The 16,349-nt window shown below is 42.2% G+C and overlaps 1 protein-coding gene across 1 annotated transcript in view; it reads left to right on the top strand.

The window, feature by feature from the left end:
* PIR (pirin) overlaps window positions 1–16,349 on the top strand; it is a 99,502-nt gene that overhangs the window by 60,608 nt on the left and 22,545 nt on the right. Inside the window, 1 exon segment of the mRNA XM_033427931.2 lies at window positions 8,976–9,060. Coding sequence (XP_033283822.2) covers window positions 8,976–9,060 — 85 coding nt within the window.

Below are 16,349 nucleotides of genomic sequence, written 5' to 3'. Positions count from 1 at the left end.
CTTCATGTATATGTCTAAATGTGATTACAGGGTTTTAATCCTTCCCGTAATGCCTTTGGCACTGAGGATGGAGACTAATCTCTCCCGATCCTTATCAGAATTCTTTAAAATAATCAAGAATTCAGAAATCAGAGTGCTTTGGATTGGAGACAGAAGACATTTACCCTTGGGTTGAAGAGCATCAGCCTATTGTCAACAAGAGTTGGAACTTGGCTTTAAATAACGTGGTAAATCTACTTTTCATTTCCTCAAATGGTAAGATCTCCCGAAGAAAGGGGAAGGTATGGTTCTCCACACTGGGACCATGGATCTGCCAGTGAGTTTCTTGAGTGTGTGCAGAGGTGTAAGTGGTGGAGAGAATGGGTCTGTGAGAGCAGGAAAGTGGCGTCAGGAAGGTGAGATTGGGAAGCCCCGTGGGCCATGGCCTGGGTGATGCCCAGAACTCCTATGGACTAGATCGTCCTCTCTTAGTTGAGTCTCCTGAGCTCGTCAGTGAAGTTTTTTCCACTGAGCCTCTTTTTTTGTGATTGGCAGAAAGAGAACCTACCCAAAATAGACGCAAGTATAGGTGCGAACTTAGCGATACAGAAGATGGTCACCAACTGGGGAAAAGAGAAGAATGAGTCAACTGGGACAATTGGTTAAACATTCATAAAAAGAAACCAGTTTTGCTCATGATCCCATCCCTCGTAGGAAAATAAATTTGACGTAGATCAAAGAATTAAATGTTAAAAAATTTGAACTAGAAAAAGGCAAACATTTAACATGATCTTTGCTTGGGAAAGACTTTCGAAGTTTAAAAGCATTGGAAGGAAAAGCTGGATAGATCTAATCCATGTCAGAAATGCCATAAATGAAATGAAAGGTCAAAGCAAGGTTTTTCCAACAAATAGTATTAAGGACAAATAGCTTTAATTTATTTTTAAGAAACCCTCTCATATAAATTGAGAAGAGAAGCGCCAAACTCCCTTAACCCCACACCCTGCAGTTCTCTGCCCCCTCTCTGAGTCACACTGCACAGAAGATTTGTCGGCACGTGTTCTCTCCACTTCCCCACCTCGTCGAGGCCCTCTGCCCGGCGGCCACCCCCATCAGCGCACTGAGTCACTACTCCATGTGGCCAAACCCAGAGGTCTTTGTTTTCCTTCCTTTGCACGGGTTGCACGCTTCCTCCTCCACACTGTCTTTCCTTCCTTTGGCCTCTGAGATAATACGTTCTTGTGTCTCTGGATGCTCTTTGCTCCTTCTCAGTGTCACTTCTCAGGTAGGTACCATTTCCTCTACTAGACCCCTAAACACCCAGCTTCCCTGGATCTCAGTCCTGAGTCCTCTTCTCTCATTGAGTGTCGTCTCCCTGGATGATCTCGCCCATCCCATGGACTTAGATACCATTTATAGTCTTACAACTCCCACATTTATTTTATATTTTTATCGGATTGTAATTTATATGTAACATTATGTTAGTTTCAGGTGTACAACATAGCGGTTTGATATTTGTATATTGTGAAATAATCACCACAATACACAGCAAGCCTAGTTAACATCCGTCACCATACAGAATTACAGAATTTTGTGTGTGTGATAAGGCTTTTTAAGATGTATTCTCTTGGTCAGTTTCAAAGGTCTCCCACTTTCAAACGACTCCCACATTCATATTTATAGCACAGGCCTCACCTCTGAGCTCTGTGTGGACTCATATGTTCAGCTACCTACTTGCCATCTCCATTTGCATCGTTCCCAGGCACGTCGACTTTAAAATGGCAAAAGTTGAAGTCTTGCTTCCCTACCCACACCTGCCTTGACAGCAAACACACACAAACTCGTTTCCCTTCCAGGCTTCTCCATCTGAATGAGTGAATGGCACCACCACTCACTGCTCAGAGTGGAAACATGGCGGTCATCCTTATTCCATCTCCTCCTCTACCTACATCTAGTCCGAAATATATTTTAAATCTACTTCTCTCCCATCCTCTGCCCAGCCTTGGCCAGGCCCACTGCAGCAGCTTCTTCAGGGGTCTCCCCTCTCTTATTTACTCCCTTCCAGCTCTCCACATAGCAGCTCAAGACATCTCTTCACGATAAAAATTGGATCAATGTGTTCCCATTGTACTTTAAAGAAATCCTGCCTGGGTCTTTTCTAACTCTCTAAACTCATCTCATGCCATTCTCTGCAGCCTCCCCCTGCTGTCTGCACGTGGTTCTCCTGTCAGTGTCCAGATCCTCCAGGCTCTTCACTGCCTCAGAGCCTTTGCACATGCTGTGCTCCATTCTCTGTGCAGAAACATCTTACCCCCAACTCTTCTCATTCGATGCCTTCCATTCCTCCCCCATTTTATTTTCTCCCCTCTGCCCTGTTTATTTCACTTATGGCATGTGTAATTTTATAGTTAATTTGTTAAATTGTCTTCCTTACTAGGACGTAAACCACAAAGGCTGAGCAGATCTGTTATTCACCGATATACATATCCAATGACTAGCACACTCCAGACTCTCAGTCAGTATTTCTTAAATGAGGGAGCTAAGTAATGAATGAAAACATAAATAGGTTAATGAGCAGATATTTTATAAAACGGGAAATACAAGCGGCCAAATTAATACACATGAAGCATACAGAATAGTGCCTGGGGCTTCCCTGGTGACGCAGTGGTTAAGAATCCACCTGCCAGTGCAGGGGACACGGAGCCCTGGTCCGGGAAGACACCGCACGCTGCGGAGCAACTAAGCCCGTGTGCCACAACTACTGAGCCTGCGCTCTAGAGCCGCGAGACGCAACTACTGAGCCCATGTGCTGCAACTACTGAAACCCACGTGCCTAGAGCCCGTGCTCTGCAACAAGAGAAGCCACCGCAATGAGAAGCCCGCGTACCACAGGAGTAGCCCCCGGTCACCGCAACTAGAGAAGAGCCCGCGCGCAGCGACAAAGACCCAACACAGCCAAAAATAAAATAAATAAATAAATTTAAAAAGAATCGTGCCTGGTATATACTAAGCCCTCAATATATTTAGTTATTGTTATTCTTGTGTTAATAATATTTAGTAGCACTTGTTAAAATAATAATATCACCCAAACTAATAGTCAAATTAAAAGAGTAACGAGATATCGATTTCTGCTGCTTAAATAAGCTAAGATTAAAAAAAGATAAGATGGTCACTTATTTGATGAGATGGGCACTTTTTACAGGTAATTACCAACTGATATGACCAAAAACAATTTGGATGAAAGCATTTCAGTTAGTGTAACAATTGATAAAAGTGATCTTTTTGTTCAGAAACATGCTGCTAGACGCTGGTTGTTCAAATATTGGTATCTGTACTGTGGAGGTTGTGCCTTTAAACTTTTTTTAGGTTAAATTTTTTCCTGATTTTTTTTCTTTTTGTCTGTTTTTTCAGGCATTTCCAGGTATGTTTTTTTCTTTTCCTTTTTTTCCCCCCAGCAATTAATCCCTCTATTCTATTTTTGGACAAGGATGTATTGGGGAAAAAAAATTTAATGTGTAACAACAGGGAATTTGTTGGAATGAGTTAACTTTCTAACAATAGGAGATTAGATGAGTGAAAAAAAGTCACTATTTGGAGAACCTAATGAGTTGGAAAATGGCCCTGTGGTATAGCAAAATTACAGAGACCAGAAAAGCCAATGACTAGCAGTAGACTTGTTCAGGAAAATTGCTGTTCAGTCATGTCATCGTGTTGACCAGCTAGCTCACTTTTAGCCACATTGCATTTGGCCATAAACCTGTAGATATCTCAAGAGCCCTATTAAAATGTCTGGACTTTTAGATGTACAATTTCAGTGTGAAGGAAAAAAATAGAAATGTGGTCAAAATTTTATGTGCAAAGATATTCATCAAAAGTTAACAGTGGGGGCTTCCCTGGTGGCACAGTGGTTGAGAGTCCGCCTGCCGATGCAGGGGACATGGGTTCGTGCCCCGGTCCGGGAGGATCCCACATGCCGCGGAGCACCTGGGCCTGTGAGCCATGGCCGCTGAGCCTGTGCGTCCAGAGCCTGTGTTCAGCAACGGGAGAGGCCACAACAGTGAGAGGCCCACGTACCGCAAAAAAAAAAAAAAAAAAAGTTAACAGTGATGCCAAAAAACAACTGTAAAACGAAATGCCCAACGTTAGGGGCATGATCCAACATGAGAGTAAGGATCCAGGAATAGGTATATGCACTGTTTCTTTCTTTTATACAATACTGAGGATTTGCACTTGTTACCTTAGAGTAATTTGCTTAAGCAACGTCTAGTAAGATTGAGAATTCAAGTGCATTTCCTGAATAAATCACTGAATCATCAAGGGTTTTCGAAATACTTCTCAAAAAGATGTGAAAGTATTTATTACAGCTCTGACATGTAACACCTTGCTGCCCCGTGCTTTTAGGGAAAGCCAGCATTATGGCAAAATGAGCAGCATTCAGGGATAAACGGGTGGCAGTTATCTGTGAAAGGAGCAGCGGCAAGATGAAAGAGACTTTATTTTCTTTACCATGCTTATACGTAGCAAGCAACATAGCACTCTTTTTCTTGGGAAGACGTACTAAGCCACATAGCTTCCATGTGGAAGTGATTTCGTCTTCTAATTAAGATCACATTTAAGAATAAAAGCAGAGGAAGGAAACCAGGTTAACACGGGTATCATACCAAAAGCCCGGGGAAGCGGGAGGTCTTTGAAGGATAGAAGATGAAGGTAGTTCGGGTTCAGAAGGAAGTGGTTTTGTAGACCTTGTTTTTTTGTCTTGCTTGTTTTGTGGTCATTATTGGAGTGGTGTCTTAGACTCATTTAGGGTTTAATTCTGACATATTTATGAAGAGAGACAGGGCTTGTCTGGGTTTGGTAGCACCCCTGTTGTTAGAGGTTAGCCAAAATTTACCCTTCACATCTCATAAAGAGTTCTGTTACTTCACTTCTAGAGGGCTTGCTTACATGGTATTTGAACTGTAAGATTTTAAGCCGTTGGGCTTTTAAAATACAGACTAAAACTTTTTTTTTTTTTTTTTTTTTTTTGCGGTACGCGGGCCTCTCATTGTTGTGGCCTCTCCCGTTGCGGAGCACAGGCTCCGGACGCGCAGGCTCAGCGGCCGTGGCTCACGGGCCCAGCCGCTTCGCGGCATGTGGGATCTTCCCAGACGGGGGTATGAACCCGTGTCCCCTGCATCGGCAGGCAGACTCTCAACCACTGCGCCACCAGGGAAGCCCCAGACTAAAACCTTTAAAGATAAGTTTCCCAAATGCTTTAAAGAGAGAATTAAGAAATGAGAAGAAAAGAAAGACAAGAGAGGAATAGCTTGGGATTTTAGTGCCTGTGCAGGCAGTGTTAATCAGGACCAAAAGAAAAAGGGAAAAGAAAGTCATTTCACTGATGGAATTCAGGTACATTAGTTCGGTACATGCTGAAACAGATTTATAGAGAAATGTTTTATTCTGGGTTGCCTTGGACCAATTTATTTTAATCCTGTGGAAATAGATAGATTGAGGACAAAAAGGAATGATTTGCTTAATTAAAGTTTCATTCTATTTTGAGGGTCTATTAATAGTTTAATACTATACATGAAAAGAAACAAAACAGAACTCAGGAAAGAGTGTGCCTAATGGTGACATTTCTTTATAGTTGCAAAGCAGCAGTGTGTGTGATGGAAAAATTAAGTCCAGATTTGCTCAAAGTGCATTTGAGCCTGGCATTATCATCTCTGAGTTAAATGAACAGAATTTACATTTGCTATTCCAGCAGTTACCAAGGAAGATCAAAATTTTAAAAAGCAATACCTATTTGCTTTTCAAAAACTGTGTGTGTGTATATATATATCCATACATATATGTATACACACACTCATGGGAACAGCTTTCAAATTGAATTTTATCTCAGGATGGATTAACTGAAATAGAATAATGTACATATAGGTTTTGGGTAGTTGCTTATTCAAGACGTGTTATATTGAAACCGTCAATGATCTGATTTTCAGTACAAAAAGGAGAGTAGAATCCGAATTCTGTTTTTGGCTATAGATGTTGTGAAAAACACCTTCAAAATGAATTTCATATTTCCCTGTAGCCCTTTTCACACTGTAAGGCAGTAGGATATATTTGTGGCTTTATAATGTCTCTCGTTGGTTTGTTTACAATTTTGTAAACGAATATGTAAGTACAGAATTCTGTGTCTGTGTGTGCATACGCATATCTGTGTCCTTGCAGCATTAGAGAGAGAGGTTACTGTTTTGGGGACAATATGGATTAGGTTGAGAAGCTAGAGGCAGGAAGAAAAGAGCTCACCAGGAGGGCAAAACTGATGGCCGAGCTTGAGGGCAAGAGTAGTGCAGTTAGCCAGCAGCCCCCTATTCACTCCCCACAGCCCTCATGGCTTTCCCTCGCCCCAGCCACGTTCTCACTTCTCTACAGCTCTAGTCTGAGAAATCAGAAGGGAATTTACAATATTAAAAAGTGGAGGAAGACATTAAAATTTTCTGACTTCAGATTTCAGAAGCAGAAATACACTTCAACATCAGTGAAGTCCCAACACCAGATTTTCAGATTGAGTGAACTAAGCCCAGAAGAAGATAAAGGCTTTGCTAGTCAGCAGGAAAAGCAATACCAGCATCAGAGGCTCCTGGTTTCCAGGTTGGAATGATTTTTATGACTACATTCTGGGAGAATTCTAGTAAAAGTTAAACCGAGACCCTCTTTTTGATTCATGTCCTTGCTGTAGGCAGGGATACTGCAGCGGCCCTGGAGGCAGAGGTTGGGAAAGATGCTTGAACCTTCTTTTTCTGGAAGAGAGCAAAATATTGCCCAGGAAGAGGAGTCATCCGATACTAAGTGAAGTTTCCCCTTGATCTTTTTAGAAGTAATTTTAGAAGTCTTCATCAGGCAAAACCAGATCCTTTCCAGATGGTGCCTTACACACTTCATGATGCTAGAGGATCAGACCCTGCATCCCGCGGGTGCTGCCCTTGTTTCATGTGTGATCCAGGCTCTTCAGATTGATTGGGAATCTTTGGCCTCAGGTTGCCCTTGATGTCACAGGTCTTTCTGCTTTCATTTATGTATGCACAGGGGAATTTGCCTTTCCAGCTTTTGGAGCTGTATAGATGCAGCTTGTCCTCCTAAGCCACATAAAACCACGTACCAGACCACTTAAAGCCCAAAGCTTCTATACATGAGACTTTTATAGGAAAGGGAACAATCTTCCGATAGCATTATTTACAATTCTCTATTCTAAAACTTAAAGTACAGACATACACTTGGGCCATACCTAATCACTTGTCCTGAAGAGAGGCATTTTGCTACGTGTTGGTACAGCAATTGATGAATATGCTATGTATACTGTAAATAAATTGGTTATTTTTTAAAAATAAATTTGTTATTATACATGAGATTTTCCATTATGAAACATCATTTGGTAAATATTTATTCAACACCTACTATGTGACAGGCCCTGTGCCTTGGCCCCGGGTGAAAAGGGCAGATATGTCCCTGTCCTCATGGAGTTTACATAGTTATTCTCTGCCAAATGATGCGTTTATCAAGGATAGTAAATAATTCTGGGCTCTGGATTTTCTTTTGTGGTCTGTTTACACATGCATGTTTTTAACGAGTGTAAGCTTTTTGTTAAAATATAACATACACAGAAAAGTGCACAAATCATGTGTACAGCTCAGAGAATTTTCACCAAGTGAACTCATCCGTGAAATCATGAAACAGAACATTGCCAGGCTCCAGAAGCCCCCTTTTAAACCCCATTCAGTTACTAACCTTCCCAAGGTAACCACTTTTCTGACTTCTGATACGATAGATTAGTTTTGCCTTGTTTTGAACTTTATAGAAGTGGAATCATATGTTATACAATCTGTGTCTGCCTTCGTTTGTTCAACATTGTGCTTGTGAGATTCATCTGAGTTGTTGCATATAGCTGGGTTCGTTCATTCTCTTTGCTCTATTGTAGTCCCTTGTATATATCACAGTTCATTTATCCATTCTATCATTAAAGACATTGGGAATATTTCCAGCTTGGGGCTATTGCTGACAGTGTCACCATCAAGATTTGAGTACATGTCTTCAGGTGGACATGTCTGTTGGGGACACGCCTATTGAGTTGGAATGCTGGGTCATAGATTATGCATATATTCATCTGTACTATGTACTGCCACACAGTTTTCTCAAGTGTTTATATCAAGTGATAGTCCCACCAGCAGCGTATGAAAGTTCCAGTTACTCCACATCCTTGCCGAATCTGGCGTTATGTACTTTTTCATCTCTGTGTGTTTTTTAAGTTAAAAAAAATAAGTAGAACAGAACCACTGGGACTTTGTGGTAAACAATGAAACATCATAAAGTTTATGGCAACAGTGATAATCCCTCAGATTTTGGTCTGTGCCAGTGATTCAGAATGGTGTTATATTGAATTACAAACTCTGCCGAACTGTTGATCGAATCAAAGCCACTGTTTACAATGGAAAATCCTGCAAAAGTGGGTCTTTCTTACATTTTGAGCTGTGGCTTTTTCAGGCCAGCAGCGTTGGACCACCTTTTTATGCAAGAGGGCCAAGTTAGAACAAATCAAAATATTTACAGGCTGCCCTCTTTGAATTTCAAAATAGACATGGCTTTATTGAGACCTGGGGAAGAAAGATGCATCTGATGTGCATTAACCTACCACATTCAGTAGAAGGGCAGAAGTGAGAAAGTTGGAGCAGCTATTAGGCAGTAAACTATTGACATTGGATCATATTTGAGAAATGGCTGTAGGGAGACAGCTGTCATCTGGAAATCAGCTTGTCAAGCTAGGAGGGCTAACTTTTAGACTGCGACCCTAAGAAGGGGGCTATATTGGCAGCCCATCCTCCCTGCTCTAACAGCATCTCCCAAGGAGGAATTGTATATGTTAATGGATCCAGACTCCAGGCCCATGACAGAGGGTCCAGCTGAGGTAAAGATGAACCTTATTCTTGGAAAGATGGTGATGATTTCCTTTTTCTTTGCAGTCCAAGAGTTACACTCACACACCAACTTCATATTTGGACTTCAGATTGGGCCAAGGAGCAAAGCATTCCCAGCCTATTCCTAAAGGTATGATGGGCTCTGCAGTTTAGTGATCATTTCAGGGGGAAAAAAACCCACAAGGGGCTGCTTTCTCTGGAATGGACTTGTTTCTGAACCTCAACACAAAGTTCTATGAACCTTGTTTACGTTTAATTATGTTTAAATTAGCAAATACTGCTTGAGCTTTTCAAGTTAAGAAAATCAGGAGGAATTCAGAGAATGTTAGGGCTGAACCGTTGGGGCCGCCCCTCATTTTATCATTGTGAACGCTGAGACCCAACACATGCGCTCCTTGCTCAAGGCCACGTGAGGACTCACTGGACGCGGCAGGACGTTTACCCAGGTCTCCTGACTTCTGGGCCACCTTTGACTCACAGAGTTCCTGGAGGGCAATCCAGTCTGTGTTAGTTATGAACAAGTGCATTCTCGATTGAGGTACAGCTTTGGTTATGGAGGATTTACTTTTAAGTCGTCGTTTAAATCCAAAGAACAGTTAGAAAACTCCCAAGTGTTTAAGGCCAGTTTTATTTTTAAAAATGGCCACCCCTGAGGTCATTAGGCATCAACCTCAGACCCATTGTTTTCTTCTTTGGTTTCTTTCATTCTGGGCATTTTTAAGTACAGGAAGATTTTTCACATGAATGCATATGCCTACCTTCATACATAATTTTTATAACAATAAATGTGATAGCACGTGTGCTTGAAGTTTTAGTGCTGTGGGTTTTTCTTTTACTTTCGAGTTTGCTTTCCTCTAAACCCTTTCCGTCCCTCATCCACCCATAGCAGTATCCTCCCTGTATATCCCAGATCTGCAGTAGATGCCAGATATATCCTTGAATTAGATCTTACAGTGTTTTTCTCGACGCTTACTCTTCTCCACTTTCATTTATGTGCATGTAAATATACACACATACAGGGTTATTTTGTCCTTGTTTTACTAAAATGGAATCATACCAGAAATAGATTTTTTGCATCTTGCTTTTGTGACCAGACAATGCCTCATGGAAATTCCTCCGAGTCTGCTCGTATGGCTTGGTTGAACGGCGACGTTCTACACCATGGGTTGACGACGATGCATTTAGCTCTTCCCTGTCAGCGGGTGCTCCCCTTGTTCCCTGCGCCTGGCTACTGCACAGTGGTCTGCAGTTTCTCCATGACCCCACCAACACTTGCGTGTGTGGTTCATGTTAATTTTGACTCTGCACTCCGCTGCCACCCTATATATTGCCTCATAAGAGAATGTGTATCTGTCAGTTTACAAAGCTGTACTTCTAGATTATCTTGTCATTATGAATTTTAAACCTGAGATTTGTTTTCAAAAATGTTTTGGAATGCATACAAAAACAAGTAGCTTAGAAATGCATGTATATCACTGAGTCGCTCTAAACCTACTTTAAACGAGTCTGTTATAAACCCAGTTATGCAGAAGAACCTTTCTTTTCCAATATGTCACTTCCACTTACAGTGTGTTCTCCCCCCCACCGTGCCCTCACCCCCCGTATACAGTCATACACGCCTTCATTGCGTTAGGTGACAAGTCTAACGTTTGAGGCTTTCCTGTCCAGTGCCAGACAAACAATTAATTCAGGTATTATAAAGCACTTACTATTTACAGACTCAATAGTACTGGCTGCCTGTAATCCAACATACTGGCTAGTAAAATTATAGTGTACAAGTTTTATTATCAAACCATTCAAGTCAAGCTCACCTTTTGTCTCTTTTTTTTTTATCCGCCTTTCCAGGTCAAATTCCAGTATAAAATTCAAGGACTGTCTAAATTCATTTTATTTGAGTGCTTTGTTGCATCAAATATTCCTTGAAATGTGTAGCCCATTGGCTGGGTCCTGATCATGTTTTGTTTATAATATTTTGATTGTTTTGCTACTCATGGTAAAGGGATTTGACGTGGATGTCTGGGTTTTGTTTGGCTTTTGGCGTAAGCTTTGCAATCTAACTAATTTAATGTTGACTTTCTTGTATCATCACCAAACTAAAGGGATAGAAATAGAGGCATACACTGCTACCATCCCATTTCTGACACCAGAAAAAAGGATATGTCCCAAGGGACATCCAGTTAAGGGAGACTGGCAACATTTCTCATGAGTCAGACAGGTTTTATCTGAATTCCATCCCATAAATAATATTGGAATCGATTTTTACCATCTCTTTATTTCCTTTGGGCAAGGCACATTTCTGTGGGGCTGTGCTAATCTTGCGGAAAACAGATGTTTCATGCAGTGATGATTTGGAAGGCACTTGATATCAGAAATTGAGCTAGATGGTGCATCACTCACAAAGAATCCAATCTGTTGAGTCCCTGACAGTACCAGATTCCTCTCACATTTTTCATGTTGGTTCTTGGCTAAAGTAAGAATAAGTAGTTGTGTTTCGTGTTTTGTGTTTTTTTGCAGTGACTTTTACCATCTCTTGCAAAGCAGTCTGATTTCCCTTGCTGCAAACTGATATACAGATAGCACCATGTGTTACCATTCATTGAGAAGGACGTAAATCTGTATTTCTAGGAAAATACCAATCTTTGCCGAGAAACTTGCGCCTTCTGGTCCTCCTGTCCCCTTTGTCTTCTGACTGACTGCATCAAAGTTGGGCCCTCAACAAGCACTCTGTTTTCTCCATCTTCCTTCACAGTATCCCTGCTACTTGGCATTTAAAAGCATGATCTGGAGTGTTAAAAAATGGAGGATTGTTGTGGTATCGAAAAACTTAATTTTGCTTCCCTCAACTTTTAACTTTTCTATAGAGTATATGTACATCAGTCAACAAAATTTCTTTAGAGAACATATAGCTTATTGCATTATTCTGTGGTAAGCAGAATAATGGCCCCACGAAGATGTCCACGACCTAATCCTGGACCTTTGAATGTGTTACCTTACATGGTATAGGGGATGCTGCAGGTGTGATTAAATTAAGGATCTTGAGATGGGGAGATTAGCCTGGGTGATCCAGGCGGGCTGATGTCATCCTAAGGATCTGTATAAATGAAAGAGGGAGATGGGAGTCAGAGTGAGAGAGAGAGATGTGACAATCGAAGCAGATACGTACAACAAAAACTGGTTAGAACCTACTAGGCCCAAGATGGCCGAAGGTTTGACTTCCTGTAGACCTTGAGCCTCATCATACGCTCATTGTAATACGTTAGCATGTTTATGACACACCCACAGTTGCCGTGACAGTTCCCAGGCGGACCATAAAAGGCCAGAAAAATGGCCCGTGGCCCAATTCCTGGAAATCCCCGCCCCTTCCCCAAATTAGCTGGAATACTCCTCCCACTCGTTAGCCTATTACCCAGCCCATAAAATCTAATGTCCCCACACCCTAGAGGCCTCTCTTGCCTTCTGAGATGGACCGCACTCTGTCTATGGAGCACATATCTCCCTGGATAAATTTGCTTTCACTCTACTTCAGCTCCCTCTTGAATTCCTTCCTTTGTGAAGCCAAGGACCCTCACTTGGCAGCCCGTCCCAGGGGCTCGGATGAGACCTGGGACGTGACCATTCTTTCGTGCCCCCTTCTCCTGCAACAAAGTCACATTCTCTGCGTGTAGAAAACTGATCGGAGGTAACCAGTTAGGGGCTGTTTCTCTCACCTATATGATTTTATCTGTAAAAGAGAAGAAAGATAGGAAATAAATATGCCAATGTCTATGTTCATTGTTTCATCCTTTGTGCTCTTCTGAACTAAAATATTAAAGTATTGAAAATAAACAAAAACCAGTCTCTAAAGTTGAGAGGGAAAGGGATTAACAAACAATGTGGTCTAATGACGAGGACACATCACACAAACCCAAACTGAGGGACATTCTACAAAATAATGGGTCTGTACTTTTAATGAAGAAAATGACTGAGGAGCTATTTCAGATGAAAGGAGATTAGACATGACAACTAAATGCCGCATGTGAACCCGGATTCCATCCTGGCCTAGACATGTTTTTTTCTTTTTGCCCTAAAAAGCATTACTGAGACAACTAGCTCAATTTGAATATCTGTACATAGCTAATAGTATTGTATTAATGGTCATAATTTTTAAACTGATATTGTATTTCATAATTTTTATAAGTGCACTAGGGTTACGTTGGAAAATATCCTTGTTTTTAGGAAATTATTTCAAGGTAACGGGGTATCATGTCTCCAAGATTACTCGCAAATATTTCAGAAAATAAAGAATGATGTATATTTCTAGAGAGAATGTTAAAGCATATGTGATAACAGGTTAGCTTTTGGAGAATCTGGGTGAGTGGTGTATGGTAATTCTCTATACTATTTTTGTAACTTTTCTGTATGTCTGAAATTATTTCAAAGGAAAAATTAACAAATAATTTGGTGGAATGAGGAGGGGGAAGGGAAGAGCCGGTGGGTCTGCCTCCTGTCCAGGAGGCCAGGCATGAGGTCCATGGTGAGTGAGCTGCCTACCCAAGCTGAATGCAGAGCCATCTGGGGGGAGAGGCTCTTAGGAACCAGCACTGCTTTGAGGTGTGGCATCTGGTGTGACCCAGAGTTTGGGTAGAGGTTTCTTCTCTCCTTAGCCCTGTTCCCCTCTCCCCTTTCGAACCCAGAGCTGACCTTTGTCATGGATTTGGCATGCCACCAAGTCATGTTTTTCTGCTTTCTCTACACATTCATGTATAAGCAGCCATTGGAAAGTTCTTTGAAATAATGAACTTAAGACTGAGGGGGAAGGAAAATGAGCTGGGTTAAGGCAAGGAATGTAGGCCAAGAAACGCTCTCACTAGGGATGTTTGCAAGAATTGGGAACCTCCCTGGAAATGAGAGCAAATGCCACAGAAAATGATTTGTGTTTAAAAGAAAAGTTTTCCACGTCTTCTGTTGGACTGAAGAAGGGCTGACATAAATGTGTTGCCGATTAACCCAAGCTACAGGACCAGGGGTTAATGTGACCTTCATCCCAGCTCCTGTTCGTTGTCATTGACTGAGGGAGGGAGGGGAAAGAGCTTCCCAGCTGTGAAGAGCCAGTAGCTTGGAGAGCACAGTTGCAGGGCCTGTGACCTCAGACAGAAATAAAAATGCCAGGATGGTATCCATTCCTGGTGCAGGACAGAAAAGTGGGGGGAAAGATAGGGGAACAAAGAAAGATGAGAGGGACCTGAAAATCTCACAAGAGAACTCTTTGATGATACAATCCTGCTCTTGGCAGAGAAGGAATTCCAAAAAAATGTGGTAGTTCATAAACATATAGTAAGCATTCACACGATTTGAGTCTTGTTTTGCTATAGTTTTAAGAAAAAATGCTTAGTGGGAATTAAACTAGGTTCAGTAGAAGCAAGTGCAGTGCAGATAGACAACATGATAAAAAGAAGGAAAAAAGGAAATTGCCCTCTGTTCCTATTTTATTCCCTGTAACACTGTGCCTTCTAGCCAGTAGCATGAATTGTGTTATTGATGGTGAAGGTGGAGTCTGTATCCTAATGGAAGACTTTTGCAAGGAACAACAACAGGGGAATGCACATAATACATTGACTTGGCCATTCCTTTAAGCAAACGTTTGGTCCTTCTGGATAAAAGATTTAAAAAGATAAAAAGAGAAAGAAAACAGACCGAGGCAATTATGTGTAGACTAGTTTTCTGCTTGAAGGGTGAGTAGGAATGAAGCAAAGGTGGTGGAGGAGAAATGAGTTTAGAACAATCAAAATGATTCCAAATAAAAACCCACTTGAACAATTGAGAGCTTTGACGTTCTGTCAAACTTGGAAACCATTAATTTTTTAATACCTTTCAACCACGAGGAGAGGATCGATTATGTCAATCACAACACGTCCTTGCAATGGAATGCTTTGCAGTCTTTCCCAAGGATGAATTATTTCTCTGTGTTTTGGAAAGCTATCCAAAATAGAACACTGAGTTCTAGTTTTTAAGCAAATAATATATAGTGCATAAAAGAGAAAAGAAACTGAAAACACAAATACCGAATTGCTAATGATATTTATGGGCCGGGAACAGTTAGCATGTGTTTTCAGCATCTAGCACGAACCTCCGTCCCCCCAAATTGGACAATGTGAAGACCCCTGGCTGTGCCTTCGTCTTTCTGTCTCCACCCACAGCAAGTACACCTGAGTGGTAGCTGGTCACTGGATGATGAGAGGCCGAGCTCGGAAGACTGAACAAGTGGGTCAGTAAGGGAGCAAAAGAGCGAGTGTGCTCTGAGCAGTTAGACTTAATTCCAGAGCCCTTACACTCATTCTCGTAAAATCTCGGGGAGGAAAAAGTGTGAAATAGGAGGATGAAAAAAATATCGTCTGGCGTCCACCTGAGTGTCTGTCTTTGTTTTGCCATCCTTCAGGCTTTCCGAACCAGACTCAGTTTATGTTAAGTTTGATCAGTCATGCCTTATCACGTGGGCCTCTCTTGCACTTTTCAACCCACCTGCCAGCACAGCCACATCCCTAGAGTCTACTTTGTGCTCTGTGATTGTTCCATGCCTGCCTTGGTTTTGTTTACTCTGCCACCACGTTGACTCTCTCACAGACTCCAGTCTGGGTCCTGCCCTTGTACCTTGGACTCGGCCCTGCATTCCCTTCGCAGATCTTCTTTTCTCCCAGAGGCACACGGAGTGATGTTCTGATTCTGTTTTGAGCTGGCCACTCCTACATTCATGTCCCTCAGTGGCGCTGCAGCGTCCCCTGTGGGCCATAGGGACAATACGTAAATATCCGTGGAAATACAGTGCTCGTTCCAAGAGGGCAGATAGTGGGTTGTCACTTAAAACTGTTTGGAGGGGACTTCCCTGGTGGCGCAGTGGTTAGGAGTCTGCCTGCCAATGCAGGAGACTCAGGTTCAAGCCCTGGTCCGGGAAGATCCCACATGCCGTGGAGCAGCTAAGCCCGTGCGCCACATCTAAGGAGCCTACACTCTGGTGCACACGAGCCAGAACTACCGAGCCCACGTGCCGCAACTACTGAAGCCTGTGTGCTCTAGGGCCCGCGTGCCGCAACTACTGAATCCCGCACACCTAGAGCCCGTGCTCCGCAACAAGAGAAGCCACCACGATGAGAAGCCCGCGCACAGCAACGAAGACGCAACACAGCCAAAAACAAACAAAAACAAAAAACAAAAAAACTGTTTGGAGGCCCAAGGAACTGAAGATAAGCCAGACTGGTGTGTTGTAGTTATTAACGTGATGTTCAACCCGGAAGGAACAGCTTGTTTGTTAGTACAGCTGTTGGCATATAGATATATAGCCAGTGAATAGCACACTGCCTGCTTGGGTGGCTATTAAATACTTGAGGCCAGTTCATTTAGGTTTTGGGGGTGTGTGTTTGTGTGTGAATGCATGCATGTGGGACT

This window comes from Orcinus orca, chromosome X (genome assembly GCF_937001465.1).
Source record: "Orcinus orca chromosome X, mOrcOrc1.1, whole genome shotgun sequence".
Taxonomy (NCBI): Eukaryota; Metazoa; Chordata; class Mammalia; order Artiodactyla; family Delphinidae; genus Orcinus; species Orcinus orca.
The sequence above is the reverse complement of the archived record's forward strand: the minus strand, read 5'-3'. Positions and strand labels throughout refer to the sequence as shown.